Source organism: Neolamprologus brichardi, chromosome 4 (assembly GCF_056152115.1).
Source record: "Neolamprologus brichardi isolate AB-2024 chromosome 4, ASM5615211v1, whole genome shotgun sequence".
NCBI lineage: Eukaryota > Metazoa > Chordata > Actinopteri > Cichliformes > Cichlidae > Neolamprologus > Neolamprologus brichardi.
Genome location: NC_142107.1, coordinates 15,940,509 through 15,957,305, shown reverse-complemented (window position 1 = coordinate 15,957,305; position 16,797 = coordinate 15,940,509). Strand labels below are relative to the sequence as shown.

At 37.4% G+C, this 16,797-nt stretch overlaps 2 protein-coding genes across 3 annotated transcripts in view; one reads left to right on the top strand and one right to left on the bottom strand.

Annotated features, from left to right (window-relative positions):
• Window positions 1–16,797, top strand: part of mrtfbb (myocardin related transcription factor Bb) — an 81,720-nt gene that overhangs the window by 965 nt on the left and 63,958 nt on the right. The window contains exon 3 of the mRNA XM_006798161.2: window positions 7,491–7,552. Within this exon, the coding sequence (XP_006798224.2) occupies window positions 7,533–7,552 (20 nt within the window). The 5' untranslated portion in view covers window positions 7,491–7,532. The remainder of the gene's footprint in view (window positions 1–7,490; window positions 7,553–16,797) is intronic.
• igfals (insulin-like growth factor binding protein, acid labile subunit) lies at window positions 591–12,158 on the bottom strand. Of its 2 annotated transcripts, none has more exons than XM_035910917.2 (2): window positions 11,883–12,158; window positions 591–2,819 (listed from the first exon to the last, which is right to left on the bottom strand). In XM_035910917.2, exon 2 carries the CDS (start codon window positions 2,812–2,814, stop codon window positions 1,078–1,080), a length of 1,737 nt encoding a protein of 578 aa, XP_035766810.2. In that variant the 5' UTR covers window positions 2,815–2,819; window positions 11,883–12,158; the 3' UTR covers window positions 591–1,077. The 2 variants fall into 2 exon arrangements, with proteins under 2 accessions (XP_035766810.2, XP_006798225.2); XM_006798162.3 differs by lacking the exon at window positions 11,883–12,158 and adding an exon at window positions 2,957–3,027.

The following is a 16,797-nucleotide window of genomic DNA, read 5'->3' as shown; positions in this document are numbered from 1 at the left end:
GCTCAAAACACATATTTAACACAATTATTTTCTTAATTATTTTGAAACTCCAGAATTTTGTTCTATTTAGATTAGACTATCTACTTATATATCGTTTGTATGGTACAATGTCATATTTGATCAAACCAACATGACATTCCTGCATTATTGTATAATGCAACTATATGCAATTCTGAAACTGTCACTATGTATTTTTATTGTGTGTGCTCAAATTTAGGATTTTACAGGATTGCTTGATTTTATTTCTAATTTTAACTAACCAATACTCAGACATTTTTGATGCATTTGTTCCAAATTACAGATCCTGTTTCATTTTTGTGGTAAGCCAGGCCAGTGAAAATGCCAGGATTTAATCTGTGAAAGTTTTTGAGCTATTCATGTTCAAACATTTCTTCACATTTCAAAGGCCCATGATGATGATGATGATAATTATTAATATTATTATTTTACTTTGCTTGAAATTTCTGCAATTAAAGTACTGTCAGGCCTTATCATAATGTTAATACGTTCTGTGTTAAAGTTAAGTTATCTGTGTTACAGATCATTTTATAACTATTTTAGCAAAAGTAAATGAACCACATTTGCACATTTGAAATGTTTTATTAAATATCTCAGGCAAACTCATATCCATATGAAGCACTTCAGCAAAGGTATTACAAATTGAGCTCTTCACATTCCATCATGCTCTCTAATACTAACATAAATTGATGTGTCACAAAGCATTGTGAAGTTGCTGCATCACATTTTGTTTTTCCTAGTGTTGACAATCTGCCAACTGTCATCACATTCAACCGCAACCACATATTTATCATAACTAATGAAGCAAAAGGAATATTGGTTTTCATGGGATTTTCTTTGAAGAGAATCCAGATATGTTTAGAAACAAATAGCATTTTCTGTAAAAGCATGAGATGGCAGGAGCTTATCTGTTAATAGCTATATAAGAACATGAAACACATTTCAGTATTGCAGTTTTGATGTTCAAATCAAACTTAAGTAATTTACAATGTTGAAATGCTAATGCTGATAGCAGAATTTTAACCAACCAGCTCCATAAAACTGTCTTTGTAGTGCAGCTTAGCAGTTTTGGAAGTGTTCACCGTCCACATCCCGTAAGTCCTGACCTGCTAGGCGAGGTGGGCTGGTGCATGTGATGTTGTTGTATATGGTGATTGTCGTATCAGGCTCTTCACCTTCTGCGTGGGTCTCCACTAGCCGAGGAATCACCTGTGACTTCCTCAACGCGTAGTTTCTAAGTGGGAGGGTGCTGCAGTCACATTTCCACCTGTTTCCAGACAGTAATAGTTTTTCTATATTATCAGAGAAGTCTGGGACCCAGCTTGTTAAGGCATTATCTCTCAAGTCTAGGTAGCGCAGCCTTGGAAGAATCTGCCTTGTGCCATTTTGCAAAAACTGTCTACACTCATTGTTGGACAACAGCAAGTACTCCAAATTCTTGAGGCCAGAGAATGTATGGGTGGTGAGAGCACCCAGCTTGTTGGAACTCAGATCTAGTCCCGATAGGCCTACCATATCCACAAAACTCTGGTGTTCCACAACAGAAATATTGTTGCGTTGCAGAAATAGCCTCCTTAAACCAGACAGTCCTCTGAAAGCTTGAGTTGTTATCTTAGTTAAGCAGCCTCTGTCCAGATGTAGGCTGTGAAGCCTTGGCAGACCTTTGAATATTTGGTCTGGTAGAGTGCGGAAGCAGCTTCCAGAAAGGTTAATGACAGCCACATGAGAGAGGCCTGTGAAAGCCCCCACGTGTGCTTCCTGCACTTGATTGTGTTCTAGTTCTAGGACCTCTAAATGGCCAAGATCCTCGAAGATCCTATCCCCCAGAGTTCTAATCCTGTTGTAACTCAGTCTTAGTTCTTCTAGGTACTGCAGATCACGGAAAGTCCTGGGCCTAATTCCAGTGATAGAGTTGTGAGAAAGGCGAAGTACATGGAGATTGTGCAGGCCAAGGAAGGTGTCATCATGTAGAGAAATCACTTTATTGTTTGTCAGATCCAGCCATCTAAGTGACTTCATGCCTGCAAAAGCTCTGGGGACCACTGTTAAAATCTGATTCTGTCCCAGGTAAAGCTTTTGCAGTTTAGTTAGTTTAAGAAACACGTTGGCTTTGATCACCTTCAGATAATTTCCTGTCAAATCTAACTCTTTGAGCTCACCAAGGTTTTGAAAGAGCTGTGGCTGCAAGTAAGCAAGTCTGTTTCCTGCGAGTATCAGCTCTCGCAGACCTTGCAGGTCATGGAAAGCTGTCTCAGGTAAGACCGTTAATGAGTTCCAACCTAGGTTAAGAAGCCACATTTGTGAGAGTCCTGCAAACAGTCTTTCCTCAATGCGACTGAGTTGGTTGTTATGCAGACTAAGTGAAGCAAGGTTGGGTGTATTCTGGAAGACTGTACCTGGTAATACCCGGAGGCGATTCCGCTCAAGGTGAATATGTGCTAGCGACCCAAGGCCCTTGAAAGCCTGAGGGTCAATAGTCGTCAGCTGGCCATTCTGAAGATTTAAAAAGTCCAGGTTGGTCAAATCCCGAAAAGCTGCGGCTGGGAGCGATGTAAACCGGTTGCCATCCAGCCAGAGAGAATAAGTGGATGGTGGCATGTCAGTTGGTACTTGTGTGACGTTGCGAGAACTGCAGTACATGTTGAGCTCCGAGATGAAATCATCGTATTGACAGGTGCACACCTTAGAGCAGGGAATGGGATCTTCAGCCACCTTCTCTGTAGCTGCTGTGTCCGACTGTGGAAACACCAGTGATGTTCCCAGTATCCAGACTACCATCAGAGCAGTGATTTGCATACTAGCTGTGAAGAGAATATTAACATGTAAATATAAAAATGTAATACATAAATTCATTATAGAATGCAAAATATGGTTAAGAAATAAGAAATAAACATTAAATTATAAAATTGTTAATAGTTAATGGCCAGAAAAGATTTACCTTGAGTTTCAGAGGTCATGATTTAAGGCAGACAACCTGTGTAATAGTGAATGACTGATCCTTGTGCAACTGTATGCTGAATGAAAAGTCCACCAAGCCCCCAAGCTTCTTTTTTTTTTTTTTTTTTTTGGTCAGGTCCACTTTTTCTGCACCATTAACCCATTCATTTCCATCAGCGTTGTTAATAAGTACATTTATTCATGTACTTTTTCTTAGAATTTTCAGTTGGGCTTTCTAAATCTTTCTTCCCAGCATCAATACTGATCATTTTAGTGTCATAATAATAGCATAATAATAACAAAGTCTGCAAAATGAGAATATTTTAGACTTTCCATTCCTCTCTGCAGTTTTTGCTGTGCTGAAATTTGTCTTTTTATGTATCTCATTTCTTTGTAAGGTTTCTCAAATATTGTCAGCCCAGGTGGCTGTCAGAGTCACGCCACTGAGTGCATTTACTGTAGATTTTAACTGAGATAAAGTGTTAAAGAGATAAGATTAACCCAGTGCACTGAGCCATTGACTGAATTTATGACATTTTTCAGTTTTTTTCAGTTTTTTTCCTGCTTATAGGTAACCCATTATTAAAGGAACATTTGTCTAAGGATAAACTGACTGAAAATATATTTCACTTCCAAACTTAAACTTGGAAACATACATCATATTAAATATGCAATAACATTTTGTCATCTGTTATTGAATACTTTTGGAACAAAGCTGTTATATTTGAAAAAATTAAGATGTATGTATTTTGACAAAAGCTGCATGTGACATAGAAACTGACAGCCGTGCCAGAAATGCTTCATTCACAGAGTTCATAATGTCGGATGGGGTCAGTTCCAGAGGTCAATTTCCTTATCAATGACTGTAATGACTAACTTTGTGTTTGCTCTTTTTCCCCATATCTGAGATCTTTAGAGAACCATGCTAAAGCTCTGAAGGCCAACCTAGATAGTACTGTGTGCTTACTCATTCATTTGATTTAATTTAATTGGGTGATTTTCCAACACTGAATTTTTAACAATATGAAGAAACATTATATTACATATATAGTGACTATTTGCTAAATCTTGTCCACTGCTGCATTCCACAAATAGGCAAAATATTATCTGTTAAGAAGTGTACGTGATGTGCAGCACAGCCTTCTTCAGTTGTTGATAATTACATCTGGCAGATTTATACGTTAATATCAGTGATAGTTATGTTTATTCCAGCATTTATCTAAATCAGATGGAGCTTGGTGTGTGTATTGTAGTCTTATTTTATATTTGATCTAAAATACACATTTTTAAATGATCTTTAATAGACATTTGTATTGATTAATACATGTGGCACAAAGTTAGAGTTTACACATCGTTTTTTAGGTATATAATAATACTTTTATGTCCCACGCTGAAAAGAAATGCATTCCATATTTCTCATATGAAAGGATCATGTGTCCTGACTGAAACCTTTGTCATGCCTGCAACTCTGATAAAGGCTGCAGAGTGTACTGAGATAAACAGAATTAAAATGTTCTCTTGCCAGTAGAGAGCACTGCTGGTTTGCTGTTTCATCTTGGTCAAACAGCACTGTCTTCATCTGTGGAAGCCTTTCCTATACTAATCAAAATGGTTAATGCTTAATAGAGTATGAGCAGCAGTGATAAGCAGATCTATGGATTTTGCTGTGTCTTTCTAGGCTTCACTAGATCAACTGTGGAAAGCAGCTTTCTCGTTTTGAAGTCAATTTCTTTCTTTTTTTTTCTTTTAAATGACATGAATAGAAAAAAAAACTTGGAGAATGGCTACTGCAGCGAGCTGTTCTTTGATTTTTGCATCCCTGACAAACACCTCTGATTGGCTCCTTCTGTGGCATACACAGAGGTTTCCAGCTTGGTCGGTTGCTATGAGCTCACTTGGTGGAGAAGAGGCATCTTAATAGTGAGCGGGAAAGCCTGTCGCTGTGGTTGTAGTATTTTGACTGGGCTTTGTCTTGTTTAAGGAAGAATAATTTTCTCAAATAACTCTATATACATTTTTTTTTACTTGTTTAGCAGCAGAGAAATTGCCTAGAAAGCAAGAAGTCAATCTAAATTAAGCAGCTGGATGCTGATCAGAGTTAAAACTAATATTAATTCTGCTACTCTGCCAATAATTGAGATTGCCAGTTAGAGAGATAACGTATTAGAGCACATACATCGTAGCTAATGAACACACAGGGTTATCCTGCTGCAGCTATGTTAGGCCGGTTTAACTTAGACTTTTGTAATCATTATCTGGATACAGAAATCATACAAATTTAAACTGAACTGGGTTTTCAGGGATTTTTATTAGGTTTTACTGTTTTGGAAATATATACTATACTACATTGCCTGTCCATCTATCTGTCTATTGTACATCATTAACAGTAAAACACATATATCTAGTCACTCTCATCCCATCCAATGACCTACACTTTTTCAACATCACAGTAAAAAACAATTAAACATGTCTATTTAGCAAGTGAAGATGAAAATTTGTTGCCGTGCTTGTTAAAGTGATTATGACTCAGACTTTAGTACTTTGTTTTTTCTCTGTGTTTTTTTGTTTAATTGGCTGGTATTCAATTCACAGTCCAAGCTGATTCACCTTTGAAACCACACAACTTATCTTGTTGTCTTTTCAAACATAAAACGCTATGTGACAAGCCGACACTAAAAAGACTGTGCGGTATTAACTGCTTCATTTTAGAAAAGCAATGACAGACAAAAAACACCAGAATTCTAAAAGGAGTCTAAGAGAAGTACATAAAATCCAGCTGAATGTAGTAACTTCGGTGAAGAAATAGCTCTATCAAAAGAAGAAGAAGAAAACAAGCTGTAAAACCAAAGAGTACTCCTCCTGTGCTGCTGTAGTGGGCCTCAGGACATGAATAATGTTGGACCCTCCTGCTGCTCTCATCTGTTGCACATAACACAGTGGAAAACAGCCAAAAGGAGCACTTTTCTGTGCTCTGTTGCTGTAACAGGGAAATAACTTTTTACTACCAAAGAAAGGTTAAATAATTGATCTCTTTTCTTATTCTTATAATCTGCTATTAGTGACATGGAGAGACTTTAGTGACCCAAATTGTTTGATTTGTCTCTGATTAAAGTTGGAACGACACATCACGATAATACATAAAACATATATAAGAGCTTCATATGGAGTGACAGTCAACACTGCCATCCTCTGGTCGATTGTTGCACTCCTCCCTTTACATTTTAAAAACAAATTAATAAAAGAGAAACATGTTTTGTCTGAGTTTTAATCATTGTTCAGTTGCCTTTGGTTCAGTACTGCTCTGCAAGCGCTGCCACCTCACCCTTTGACAGTAAAAAGACCCTCAACACCCCTGCAGTGGCTATTAATAACACCCAGGGCTCACAGTCAACTTGCTGCTTTCAAGGAGGAAAGAGAATTCAATGACTTAGTGTCCACATCTGGAATCTGCTGGAACTGGCCATTGTTTGGTAATTGACTGTGATGATGTGACCAAATTATGCAGCTGATGACCCAGATTTGATTTCTATTGTAACATTGTAACCGTTGGATGTGTGCTGCCATAGCCAGTTGAATACCTATCTATGCTTTTTTACATGCCGCCTGTTGCAAAAATATACTTTGTTCCCATATATTTAGTTTAAGATAACACACTCTGACATATATAAAATTGTATTTTTGCACCAACAAGGTGATTTCTAAAGAGCTATTTGCCGAAAAGTATCACACCCAAATGAATGTGTACAGCAGATGAACAGTATCTGAAGATTATGTCCATAGAAATAGAAATGATCAAGCAAGAAACCTGACACATGACGTGAGAGATGAATCACAGGCTTTAGCTGATCCATCTAATGTCAAGGGTGGCTGTCAAGAAGCCATCCTTAAGGAAGGGAAATGAAACAAAAGTTGATGTATACCAGATTAGACGAGGCTGAGACTGAAAATCGGGGGTAAGAGGTCTTATAGAGTCATGAATCCAAATGAGGTTTTTGGTTAGAACTGTTGTCAATATGTACAAGATGTGACAAGTATATTTTATCTAACATTATAATGAATGCCTTGCAGTAAAGCTTGGCTAGCAGACCTCGAGTACTTAAAGATTTATTGCTGCAAAAGCTTTTATTTAAATGCTTTTGCATATCTACACAAACAAATGTTTATCACAGAATGTCAAAGCACACCTGACCATGAGCTACTTTTTACTGGTCCCTTGTGCACAATAGGTCACCACACACGATACCTCTGCATGTTTGATTTGGCTGTTTTGTTTTTTCTTGTTTTTTCTTGTTTTTTTTTACACCGGATGCCCTTCTATTTCTATTTATTAAAGAAAAAAATGTTTTGCAGTGACAGACAAGAATCCTGACAAGGTGAAAAAATAGTTTGGCTACTTCAGGGTTAAATTAATTTATAGCAAACTGCTATCACACATGTCAATTTATATATCGTCAAAGAAAAAGCTCTGAATTGAAATGAAACTCCATTGAAACGCTCTCATTTTTTTTCCCCTCACTGTCATCCTGCCCATTTAGCTATGCTCAGGGGATCCAGGATGAAACTGAAACACCTAGACAATGTCAGCTGAAGAAGACAGGTGAGAGAGACACAACCAAACACTAATGTCTGTGTGAATTAGGCAACTGGGAAGAGACCTGGATCTCATTGAGAGGAGGGAAGAAAAGCAGCTCCTGAATCCCTGTAGAAATGCAGATAATCTGAAGCTTCATTTTGGTCTCTCATTCATTTTTTTCTTCATTTATACCTTTTTTTTTTATCTTCACATGAGTAAATGCAACTTCATGTGAACAGCGTAACCCAAAAATGGAAATATAAAGCTATATTAGCTATTTTATATATTACTAATAAAGCTACATATCAAACATTATAAGGACTTCATAATAACCTCCCTTTGCATTGGTGAATGCTGTTTGAAGGGTGTGGATTTGATTTGCAGTGGGTTCACTTGTAGTGTGGTCCAATTTTGGAGGCCTGTGGGCCAGACGCAGGTGGAGCAACATTAATAGTGACATATCATTGATCTCCTTTGTCTAATGTTAGTTGTCGGCTTGTCTGCAATTTCGGCATGCTTCCTAAAATTTGGCTTTGAAAAGTTGCCGCACACCCGATCTTGACTGTTTTTTTTTCTACATGCTATTATTAATGGAGAGTGTCTTCTGGTAGTTCATCTTCATTTTTTTGAGGAGACAGTTCCCTAAAAAATGCCAAAACTTTACCTTTACTCAGCAACTTTAGCAGCGTGTTTGTGCATGTCACATCAGTTTTCCAAATGACAGTGAAATTGGCGCCTTTCACAGCTTTCTGCCAGAATCAAACAATTTCCTGTACTGTATCCTTGAAAAGAATTCTACATTCTTATCTTCATACTTCTCAACAACAAAAACTCTTTACACTGTCTCTCTTGTTCAGGTCCTCATCGCTATTGTGACATTTACTATATCTTTGGACCTGTCACACTACAGTAAGAAACCTTCACGCGTGGCAGTTTCCTTCTTTCAGTTGGTCCTGCAAACTTTCCTGACATGCCTTTTTATTTAATCTTCAATAAGAATCTTGAGATACTTCAGCGGTCGTCTTACGGTTTATACACAATATATATTCCTGAAGTGGTAAAACACATAAGATGCTTTTCTATCTACTCCTGTCTTTGTACGTAGGTCAAGTCAAAAATGTGTGTCAGGGCAAGATGATAGAACTGGTTTTGTGTTAGCAGTCTGTAGCCCGCAGCTCCTGCTCTACATTTAAGGCAGTAGAGTGTATAAATGTGGATAGAAGTGTAGGTCAATAATAAAAAAAAAATAACACTGTGCCTATGGGACAATGGAAATATTTTAATAGTTCCTTTTCTTAGACAGCTTATAGCACATAGATAACACTTTGGCTTTATCATACAGCCATGAGAGGCTTTAAAGGGTAAAAGGCAAGATTCTACATTGTTTGCCAATCCATTGCACCTTCTTGTTGTGATACAGCTGTGCAGCATGCTAATCATTTCAGAGTGAATATACTCACTCTTAGTATGCCCTTCATATAAGGAAACGTAGTATGTCTTTATACTATTCACAAGCCCATAGACCATCCTTGAGGTCTTTCTTGAAACAAAGCAACCAAAACGGCCCATTGATTTGAACTTTTTTCAGGCCCCAAAATTGTGGCACCTCATCAAATAAAGAGGTTAATTCCAAAACAATCCATTACTACTTTATTTATAACTTTAATAACTGGGCCTCAGCAGTTGAATTGCCTAATGTCTAGATAAAGAGATGTTATTCTAGGATTACTGGGAAAAACTAAGAGCATCTCAAAGCAGTTTAAATTGGTAAAAACTCGCAGCATGCGCTTCTTTTTCTTCAGATTTACTTTACAGTCAGAATTCCTTACAGACGGTGGATAAATGAATTATTAACTAGTCCAACAGTAGTTTCACTGCAGAAGAGCTCGTTTTAGCTGACAACATGGGTTCTGTTTCTGCCTTTTGAATTCTGCCAACTGCTATGCTCCTCTGGAGAAATATAAAGCTGCTTTTTCCCATCTTGTTTTATTTGGGCTGTAATTTTCTAGTTTTGTTTCTCTCCTGAAAGAGAATTGTTACTGTAATGGGCTGCTGTCACTTATTGTTAATGAGCAGTGTAGGGACGCGGTTTTTCTCCTTCTTATTTCATATGCATGCAGTGAAATATCTTTGTTTTGTTTTCTTTAACTCTTAGAGAGAACTATAGGGAATTAAAATATAAATTATCATCAAAATAAATTCCCTTTCTAAGTGTGTGGATCAATAGAAGTTGGCTGATATGTTATTTTGTTTGTTTGTTTTTTAATTTTGCTCTAAGGGTGGCCTGCTACATTTCAAAATAAAGTCAAGAATTTTATAGTGCTGGGTCTATTATGTGACTTTGCTGCTTAACCATCACAGAGGACTTTTGTGAGGCTGCCAAAGCAAAGGTGAGAAACCTTTCATGGAACGGGTGTGAAAGAAAGAAATGAGATAAAGAGGTGAAGCCTGTCTCTGAGCACAAAAAGACCTAAAAATTATATGCCATGTCTGCAACCCGAATGAACTGCCACCAGTAAATGGAAAAAAGATCAGCTGGCACAGAAATATAGGAAATTAAATTAATACATCATATGACATTTTTAAGTCCATACTATTAAGCTGCAGAGGACTTTGCAGAAATGGGGTACATATCATTGCTAGCTTTGTCAGTGTGTTAAAGTGATGGCAGCATCTCAGTTTAGACATAAATGACATGGGTGGCTTTTGCATTACTGTAACTGCCTGCTTCATTTAGGCATTCATTTACATTGTCATTAGATTGAACATTACATGAAATGGCATTTAATTAATGAGGTTAGATATTTGAGAGCTATGATATTTTGTGAGCAACTCATAAAGACACACAAGATGTCTTTGCAGGTGACAGAAAAGCTTTGTATGTATATATGTTAATCGGCCGCGTGCAATTCAGAATTGAGTTGTTTTGAAGGTAGTATGTCAAATTATTGGAAAGTTTCAATTTTAGTACAAGCGGAAAAGTAAGCCATGAAATAAAACACAATAGCATGTAGCCGTGGCTGATTTTACAGAATTCGTGATGGCGTGTACTCCACCTCTTGCTCAGTGTTAGCTAAAAAAAAAAGGTTCCAACCCCTCTACAACCCTTGTTGGAATAATGGTTAAGAAAATGGATCGATGAATGACTTGGTTGAGCTCGCAGAATAATTTGGGAGCCGGTTTAATTTTCTTGTGAACCAAAGGGTTTGCAAGCATTCATTTTCACTGATATTATTAAGCTGCAGAGGACTTTGAAATTCATCAGCTTGCTCTCAGTTGTCACTCCCCTCTCTGTGACATTTCTTGATTAACTAAGCACTCCGCAGAGGATCAGACACATTTTCAAGTGCTCTAAGTTTATGTACATTTACATTTACTCTCATTTTACACAATTGCTAGATTCATACTTTGCAATTTATTATTAAGTACGCAATTAGGGTAGATTGCTTCCAAAGGACTTCATTTTGTTGTTTGTTTTTTAAGTGTCGTGGGTACATTCAAGGAGAGATTTCAGAAATAAAATGGTCACTGTAGATGCTTAAAAATTGCTGTGCTTACAGCTAAAGTACAAAAGGGTATTGTTAGACATGGCTGAACAGAAATAGAGGGACTTTTAAAGTCCAAGCTTCTTTTTGTGTCTTTTTTACCTTTACAGCAATGACGCGGCTCGTTTAAAGTGCACCCAAACTGAGGAACAACTCAAGCTCAGAAGTAACAAACTATAAAAAAAATTATATGTTCTTTATATTGTAAGGTAGACCCTACAATAAAAGGAATCTGTCTGTAAAAGGATTCCAAAAGGACCTGGAGTGGTTTGGCAGTTCCTGGGTCCAAACCAGGTCCAAGGATAAGCAAGGTTTGAAGGACAGGTGGGGAAACAAACGATCAAATATAAATCTTAAAGCTGTAATATTTTTTAAACATACTTTCCTTAGAATTTCATATGTGATTTGGGACCAACACGCAAACAACACAGGAGGTCCAGGTGTACTTATCTCACAGTCACACGTATGCTTTTCTTTGGATTGACTGAAATCTCTTAGTAGATGACAAGAACATTCACTAAAATACTGGAGTAAAGAAAAAGCATTCTGGTCTTTGAGGATTAAAGAACTAAAACGGTTCTTGTAAGTCTTGTAAGTCTCTGTAGGACAAACAAAGAAGGCTGATAGCAAACTGTATTTAAATCTTCATGAAAGCACAACACAAGTATGCATTTATAACACAGTTAGTTCCATATTTAGTGAAATCTTAACATTTAGGTAAATTAATGAATTTACAATTATTACATTCACACTGATATCATTATATTATCTTACTTTTATGCACAAAAACCATAAACAGCAGCACTCACCGTTATGATTGAATCAAATCTTCAGTGTGCAGGAATACAACACCCAAAATTTGGTAGAGGAGCTGAAATAAAGCAACTTTCATTAATAAGGTAAAACACTATGAACCCAAGTTATCACAAACTCCAAAGGTTTTGCATTGCTTCTCTGAGGTAATCAGAGTATCTCAACTGTGCCTATCCCCAAAATAACACAATGACCTTTCTTTTGACTTGAGCTAGAGGAAAAGACTTCCCTGTGTCTCTGTCTGCTGTCTAGGCATCTCTCAGAGGAGCTCCACATTCCTAATCTCTGTGTACCTCCCTTCAGAAAGTCTCAGATTGTGCTGTTTCATTTGCTCCACAACAATCTAGGCTAAGTTGCTTTGCAATTGGAAATTTCTTCCTTGTTTAACGTCTAGCTTGGCTGCAGCACAGCTGAATGTGTTGTGATCTTTTCTGGCCTTTCTCAATTAACATAGCTGCCTTTTCATTAGAAATGCTGCATAACTTCTTTGCATTAAGAAATTGTCATGAGAACAATACTCCAGTAAACATCTACTGGTATTGTAATACTCTTTAAACTGAACCTATAAATACTTAACTATAGTGTAGCATATTTCAAAATGCTTTGGTTTGATGTACCCTCCAGGTACATCAAACCAAAGAACACCTTGACTGTATAGCTGTTGCTTAAAAAAACACCAATTGTATTTATTTAAATGACACAAGTGCATTTTTCCTGTAAATACAGAAATCTCCCACATTTCCTCACTTTATGACTCATAAAAGGTAGTTATCAGCTGTTTTTTTTTAATAAGCATCAGCTCATATTGAATGCATCTGCAGCAGAATATGCAGCCTGTTCACTTTGTCATGTCAGCGACTATGAAATCTCGACAGCTTGTCATCTGAAGCTTCTCACTGGGCTCCTATTTTTATTGCAGTCACAAGGAAAAAAACTGGCACAGTCCCTCTCTGTTTACTGCGCGCATAAAAGATATGTATGACTGCATGTATGTCCTCATGCATGCAATTGTTATGGGAACCGATTCTGCAGTCAGAAGTCAAATCAACTGAGTAATTGAATAGGACATGTTAAACTGAGTCCTGAGTTCAATTCCAACATCAGGCCGGGGTCTTTCTGTGTGGAGTTTGCATGTTCTCCCCGTGTTTGAGTGGGTTCCCTCCGGGTACTCCGGCTTCCTCCCACCGTCCAAAAGACATGCAGCTTGTGGGGATAGGTTAATTGGATAATCCAAATTGTCACTAGGTGTGAATGTGCGAATGAATGTGAGTGTGAATGGTTGTCTGTCCCTGTGTGTTAGCCCTGCGACAGACTGGCGACCTGTCAAGGGTGTACCCTGCCTCTCGCCCTATGACAGCTGGGATAGGCTCCAGCGCCCCCCGCGACCCTGAAAAAGGATAAGCGGAAGTGAATGGATGTTAAACTTCCCTTTAGTCCAGCAATGCACATTTCATAAACCCCAAGAATTGTATCACTAGTGTGGAAGCAGAGAGGGCTTACATAATCCATTCATTGTATAATTGCATTCTTATAATTGCGTCTTTTGTCTGCTGCTGAAGTCACACAGAGCACCTGAGTAAGTCTGTTTCAAACCATCAGTCAACTGTTCTATTAGCCTGTTGTTGGTGAGCTTGATGATAAGGTTGAAAATTATCACATGAGAAGAGGGTCTTAGTCAGGATTCTGCGAGTATGCTAGTGTGACCTTAGATACTAACAGTTACTAATCAGCTAGTCTAAAAGTACTTATTCTGAACGTTGCCTGCTGATGTCACTATCCTGAACAGTAATATCAGATAAGCTTTGTTGATGTATTCATTGAGTCGCCACTGACCTTTTTTTTAGGATACTGGTTAGGTTGTTGTCACGTGCTACACAAAGCTGAAGTTGCACGCATGCATTTGGCCTCATAGTTGTTTTGAGTTAACCCTCAGTAGATATGTAAAAAAAAACATGTGGATGTTAATCTAACCCTAAACAGGTTTTCATTATTTTGGTGATGGATGCTATAAAGTCAAAATGCTGCATGGTCAAAATATAATTTTGGCAATGAGTCTGTTCTTTCCTTTCCTATTAAAAGTGGTAAAAATCTATTTTTTTATTACATTGCTGGTGATTTTTGATTAGAACAGCTGTTTTCAAACTGTGGGCCACTAGAGGTGGGTGTGGAAAATCAGATAACAAATATGAAGTGAAACTAATTCAAATAAATATCATTTTATTGGGGAAAAATAAGAGTTTTCTAATGTTAATGTGCTAAGGCCCCTCCTCTACAGTACACTGGATACTTGTATTGCCAGCATTATGTTAAAGTGGATTTATAAAGGTTTCACTATACTTTGTGTTTAATTCACGGCTAACTTTTTTATGCAGGATTATTTTCCTTATGAATTTATTTTTAGTCATTTTATACTCCACTAATACTTCTCTAAAATGTTTTGAAGAAGATCTGTTGAAGCTGTTGAAGCAAAGATTTGTTTTTCAGCAAATGTCTTATAGAGTAGTTAGCTGGCACAGCTGTATTTTAAAATACACAATCAAAGCAAAAAAGTGTAGCTCAGAAGAGGAAGCAGAAAAGAGATCGATATGAACACCAGGACTTTGGTGACGCTGATGACTTCACTGAGGACAACACAGAAGATGAAGTTCTGATAGCTGAGTAGTTTTTGTAAAGGACTGAAACATTGTTACCACTTATGTTGAAAATATGCACTCTGTGTGATTATAGCTAGAAGCTGGTGTACTATTACTGTGATGAGTAATGATTGATAAAAATGATGGGAATTATTGAGTGAATTATTTTTGGTTTCTCAGTTAGAGAATGCCAAAAAATGACCGCTGAAAATTAGACTCTTTTTGGTTATGTCAGTATTCCATTAAATAAATGTTTTTTATAACATTTCTGATCAATACGTTGCTTTTAAATGACCCCACACCCACTTTTTTCAGTGAAGAAAGCTGAACATTTCTTTTATCTGCATACCACAAGAAAGATAAACCATATGTGAACCATAAAGCCAAAGGCCCGATGGAACCAAATGAATCGGACTATCTATTTGCATTTTTGCTTGAGGTTTTATTCAACTCTGTCGCTGCCCAAATTTAATTCTTCCCAACATGTTTATTTTAAAAAGTAGATTTTCTTCCCAACATGTGGGTTTGTGTAAGCAAAACTATAAAACTATGTCATAGTGGTTGACTTGTAGATGATTCTCTGAGTTGAAACATTTGGCATACTTATTTTTTTACTCCAATGCATTTGCCTGTTTGCAAGTTTGAACTTAAACATTCTTTCTACCCTGTGGATGGACTGTTGTTGCATTATTTCATGTTTGAAAAAGCATGCATTTTTTTTCTTTTTATGTCATTGCTGAAGTTTTTTCTCACCATAGCTGTGCCCTTTTATCTGACTGAATTAGGTTATTGTGCTGATTTAATTTCCAGAGGGAATCACATTGGTGGAAGGAAACATGATTTGCTAATTAACAAATGTCTCCTGGCATTTTCAAGTAAATGACAGAGCTCCCAGAGGCTTGTTAACACTCAAGTTTTGATAGAAAGGCAAACTGTAAACAGTAACGTGCAGGATGGATTGAATCAAGTGAAAAGAAAAGTGAACAGCAAAAGGATTTACTTTGTGGACTAAAATGCTGGGGCACTTATAATCCAGGAGGGCCACCTTCTCCTCCTAGAGTTGCTCTGCGTTGTAAACCCATGCCGTGAAACTCCCAGCCCAGTTTTTATGCTGATGTTAATGCCAGAGGAGGTTTAGAGCTCTGCCGCTATTGAGTCAGCAGAACGTTGGTGACTTTTACACAATGTATGCCTCCACACTCTACAACCCCAACTCTGGTCGAGCTGCTGTGGTTCCTAAACACTTCCACTTTGCAATCAGCCCTCTATAGTTTGGGTACTTTGATGTGTTTTGGAGATGTTTTTCCAAAGACGTATGTTTTTTTAATTTAAATGCAAAGTTATTACCAAACACATAAGAGAGGAAAAAACCAAAAAATATTTTCTCTGTTAAGTTTTTCTGTCCTTTTATGCTATCATGCAGTGCTCTTATCAACAAGTCCCAGGCTCTCTGTGGAGTTAAACGTAACGCCCTGGGTCTTAGTTCTTTGCTGAATTGATTCACCTCCTTTACTTATCCAGGTTTTGAAAGATGAGCATGAGTGTGTCACATGAGCGTAGGAAAGGCCACAGTTAAAGAAATTTATTTGCACAGAGTGTAGAAATTGTGTGGCGTAAATGAGTTTACTTGCAGCAGATTGATATTATTGATATTATTTAGTTAATATACACACACACATTTTCATATCTTAGTGAGGACATCTCATTGACATAATGCTTTCCCTAGCAGCTTAACCTAACCATAACCATCAAAAATGAATGCCTAATCCTAAACCTCAGCCTAAATCTAACCATAACGTAATTGTAACCCTGACACTAAAACCACATTTTGAGTCTCAAAAATGCCTTCAAATTCATAGGGATCCAATGTCAGCATTATGTCTTAATGAATTAAGAGATACAGTTTCACTGGGAGCAAAAGTAGCAAATCATCTAGGTTTTAAGAATGTGTAAGCACAAGGCAGAGTTTAAATGATATAATCACACTTCACTTCTGTACAGCTGGAGCGCATTTTTAACAGAAGGTCCCAAAAACTGCAATGTGTGATATCAAAGTGGTCTTTTGACATAGCTCAAAGGTTCTTCTGTGTTATGATACCATCTGGTGTGGTGTTTGAGAGGGGTGCGTGCATGTGTGTGTGTGTGTGTGTGTGTGTGTGCGTGTGTTGTGAGGGGACAAGTATAAATTAGGAACAAAAAGACACAACGTGTGACAGTGTGTTCGTGTTTTTAAAGCACCAAAACTGCTACTGTCAACTGAGCACTCTAGAAATGTTTC